Raw genomic sequence first — 4,531 nt, forward strand, 5'->3', positions numbered from 1 at the left:
GGAGAGCGAACGAGTCACAGGATGGACGCCAAATACGTGCTTGCAATATATATCTGCGTTCAATCAAATCAAATGTATTTTATAAAAGCCCTTCTTACATCAGCCGATGTCACAAAGTGCTGTACAGAAACCCAGCCTAAAACCCCAAACAGCAAGCAATGCAGGTGTAGAAGCCCCTCCCATTTCAGGCCCCATTTCCTACATCATTTTTAAAACTAATTTTACTTACGACAACTGATATGGATGTGGTTGTCTCACCTAGCTACCTTTTGATGACACTATAACTATAAGTGGCTTTAGATAAGATGGTCTGCTAAATGACTGYAAAATGTCAACTTCTCCCTCCCAGAGAACCCTCAGTACTGTACACTCACAATACTATAGTACTGACCCTTGAGTTGCTGCTGATGCGAGTTAGCAATGTGTCCAGGATGGTGTCGTTGTCGTGGCGATGCACGAGGATAAAACGCAGGAAGGTTTTAAGGAGAGACGTTTCCGTGACGCTGCGCAGGAACAGGTCCAGGTAGGCTGTACTGGCTATCATCTCATCTACAGATGACTGGGGGGGGGGAGATGTTAAATTTTAAAATAAACAATTCTGATGCTGGCAGCCAAAATGACATGTTTTAACGAGAAGAGTAATAAAATCACGTTTTTGTGCGTTGTCTCCGGCTGGAGCAGCCTAGTAGCTACTACTTTTAACTATCTAATAAACTCAATCAATCAGCTCAGGCTAGCCAATCAGAGAGTCCTTCCCCTACCTTGTGTAGGGCGGGTCCCATGACAGGGACCAGGAAGCCGTTGTGAACGTAGTCGACCAGCTGTCTGCGGACCAGGGGGTGAGCCACCTGGATGACAGCGTTACAGAACTCCAGAGAGTTCATGAAGAGCACCAGAGAGGACACGCCCATCCAGTCCTCCCTGCGCAGAGCGTGCCAGTCATCCCCCCGTACCTCTATCTTCCTCGGCAGGGAGGAGTAGAGAGCACTCAGGCCCGTGGCCAGCACCTGGACGGGGGAAGAGGTACGTGGATGTTTAGGACTGAATTAAGAGACGAAAGATTCATTTTTGACAAGGCTGTGTCAAATATAAGGGAAAGCAAGCATGTCAGCAGCACATCACAAACATTCAGCGTGAAATATTAACAGTCCATGAATTAATTATCTATTTTCTGATCAAATAAAGGGAGGTAGAAAGATTACCTTTCTGGAAGATATACACATGCATTGGAAAACAGGTCTCAGGACAGTGTCTACAGGCAAATGTGTTCCCCGTTTAATCTGGTCATGCCTGACTGGTTTAATAACYCCACAGCCCCTTAGAGAGCAGCTAGCCAACACAGACAGTCCGGTGGACAGCATTTCTTTAGTCAGTTTTTTTAGCAAAAATATTTACAAAATATTACATTTGCCCCTCCAAGTTTATCAAGCAAAAAATYWAAAATWATAKAYAAWAAATWAAATTCTCGAATGTCAAACATGTAAAGTGTGGTGTACCGCAGGGCAGCTCTCTAGGCCCTCTACTTTGTGTGTATGTATTGATATGTACACTGTGTGTAGTTCTGTCCTTGAGCTGTTCCTGTCTATTAATGTTCTGTATTATGTCATGCTTCAAGTTGTGTGGACCCCGGGAAGAGTAGTTGCTGCTTTCGCAACAGCTAATGGGGATCCTAATAAAATACAAAAAACAGCTAATGGGGATCCTAATAAAATACAAAAAACAGCTAATGGTTATAATCGTAAACTCCAGCAAAAAAAAAAACATTTTCTTCAGGACACCTGTCCTCCATTACAGATTAATTCTTTCAAAAATCCCACCAAAAAAAAAAATAACTCACAGAATCTTCACGATTGTAAAAGGCGTTTACAACATCTCGTTTCCATGACTTGCTTCACACTGAACCATTAAAACAACTAACGAACATGCACCTGATGAACGGTACGTTAAAACACCACAACAGCTTATAGCAACCGGTAGCGCCAATTCAGGTACACGACCATGAAGAACCACTCTAGGACCACTTCCAACAGAGGCTTCTTTCTTACTGACTCTGACAAACAAACACAAACAGAAAGTGCCCAGCAGGGTCCCTGCTCATCCGCCCTGTGAACGCTGCTTAAAGGCATGACTGCACGGAGAGCATGATGACTCACAGATGATACTGTGACAATCGTCGGTCACCTGTGAGACGCCTAAAGACAACGCGCTACGGGAGACACGGACGGCGACAGCTGACGGACCAGAACCTGATCGTACCTCGCAGTGGCATACCACATATAACACCTGCACAGGATCGATTTACATCCGAACATCACACCTGTAGGACAGTACAGGATGAAACAACAACTGCCCGACCAGTTACACCAGACGCACAATCCCTCCATCAAGTGTCCAGACTGTCCGCAATAGGCTTAGCAGAGGCCTGGACTGCTGGGCTTGTAGAACCTGTTGTAAGGACAGCCGCATCCTCACCAGGACATCACCGGCCAACTAAATCTCACCCCTATGGCGCACAAAACCCCACCGTCACTGGAACCACGACAAGGCACTGAGCAAAAAAATTGCCTCCTTCCAATGAACGAGTCGCCGACGGTTGTGTCTCACCACGGGGTGACATGCAGTCAGATATCACCGCTTAATCATCGGCACACGGAATTGAGCGTCCTACACCGAGGCCTGTATTCGAATGGACCGCGGACGCATCAATTCTGCGCAGGTCGACGCGGTCCCGTTCCACCTGGCGCAGGCGGCGCGCTGTGTACCAGCACTCATCAGACTGCAGCCTTGCTGCTCATTGCCAGGCAAGTCTCAACCGCTCGTGCGTTCACAGGCGAAGACATCCGTCTGCCTCATCTGGGTCACCCTTCTGCACCGCGTCCTCCATCCTGAACCATGCACCTCCAGCATGCACAAGGCACCAGCCAAACTGCTCGTTCCCTGTGCCACTGATTCTTCCCGCACAGAACCAGGAATGTCAGCTTGTTCTCGCCATGGCCCAGCGCACACACGAGCCCGGCGATTTCAACTCCCATTCCGAGCACGTCCTGCGGAACCTGCTTAGGAATCGGCGAAGCGGTGCATGAGCTCAGGGCCATCGCTCCCAGAACATGCGCCAGGACCACTTGCAGGCTGCCTTCCGGTGGAATCAGTCTGGGTAGTTGACCCTCACCTCCACCAATTGCACCACTACATTCCGGGTTGGGAGCGACGTAGTCCGCATTTCCGCTTCGCTCCACAGGTCAGTTATTACATTTCACTTTCATTACAGCTTACAACGGTTTTGATTTTGTTGATCTTAGACACTTCCTTTTCTTAGCTAGCTTTAACATCAGCCGCTCCTTTGTATCGAAGATAATTAGGGGGTGAGTTTAGAGTCCAGGTAACTCTATCGAGGTCCAGGTTTTCGCTCTTCTAACAGACAGTCAACACTCGCCTACGCCTAGGCCAGCTAAGCCAACCCTCTACCGGCATAAATCCAGTACAGCACTGTCAGAAAAACTATTACATTTACAAACGGAACGACTGTGATTTAGATGTAGTGTTAGCTCAGCTACTAGTTTGCTTTCGCGTCTTTGTATTCCAACGTGCATAATTGTGTAGTTTAGGTCAGTAATTATCGGAGTGTCTACTCTGAGCGTACGCTAGCCAGTTAGTCGAGGTTACCTCAGCCAGCGTACCAACTTCCAAACAAGAGTCACACAAAACGCAGCCACTGCTAGCTAAGACCTACTTCACCAGCCCAGCCAGTCACCTTGTACATTTTTATCGCAATCTTAAGAGTTTCTTGCAACCGCTAAGCTAACCCTTTATGCAACATTCGAGACGTGTAGTCCACTGTCCATTCCACACTCTCCTTCTGCATTAGCCGTTACCTCCTCTGCATAGCCTGTCAACATATTGTGTCTGTACTACTCCCTGTTCTTCTCCTCTCTTCACAGGGACCCATACCACAGACGCTTCACCCACCGCGTGGCCGCTGCCCTCTAACCCTGGTGGTCCCAGCCGCGCTCAACGGACCCACGTGGCATTTCCAGGCTCCCGGCCAGCCTGCTGCGAAACTTGCCGATTGCGCCAAACAAGCAGAGTTCATCTCAAGCCTCACTGCCTCTCCTCCAGTCCTCGACTTCCTCTGAGCGCACCTGACTGGAAACTGCCGACTTCACCACAGCATAAACACCTGCTACTCCTACTCGCCTCTCTCCTCGTCCTGCCCACGTGTTCTCGCACACCCCGAAAGCCTTTCTGCGTCAGCACGGGGTGGTGGCAACTGGTGGATTCCTCATCTCTCCCAACGTCGGACCATTTCCCTCTTCTTTTCTTTTGCTATTTACATCCGCCTGACCCATCTGCTAAACTATGCGCGCCTTCCTCTTGCACTCTCCATCGCCTCGCTCACAGTCTACACAGCCCTCTTCCAAGCTTAAGCATCCTTCATGCATTTAGTCGCCCTCCAGGTTCCCCTTGGAGAGTTCATCAATGAGCTTGACGGCCTGATAAGTCTTTCCTGAGGGATGGATACTCTCCTCTTGTT

At 48.8% G+C, this 4,531-nt stretch overlaps 1 protein-coding gene across 1 annotated transcript in view; it reads right to left on the bottom strand.

Annotated features, from left to right (window-relative positions):
• Positions 1-4,531, bottom strand: part of LOC112070749 (FHF complex subunit HOOK-interacting protein 1B-like) — a 50,542-nt gene that overhangs the window by 16,895 nt on the left and 29,116 nt on the right. The window contains 2 exon segments of the mRNA XM_024138197.2: positions 346-559; positions 762-1,007. Coding sequence (XP_023993965.2) covers positions 346-559; positions 762-1,007 — 460 coding nt within the window.

The sequence above is a fragment of the Salvelinus sp. IW2-2015 genome, unplaced genomic scaffold (genome assembly GCF_002910315.2).
Source record: "Salvelinus sp. IW2-2015 unplaced genomic scaffold, ASM291031v2 Un_scaffold1415, whole genome shotgun sequence".
NCBI lineage: Eukaryota > Metazoa > Chordata > Actinopteri > Salmoniformes > Salmonidae > Salvelinus > Salvelinus sp. IW2-2015.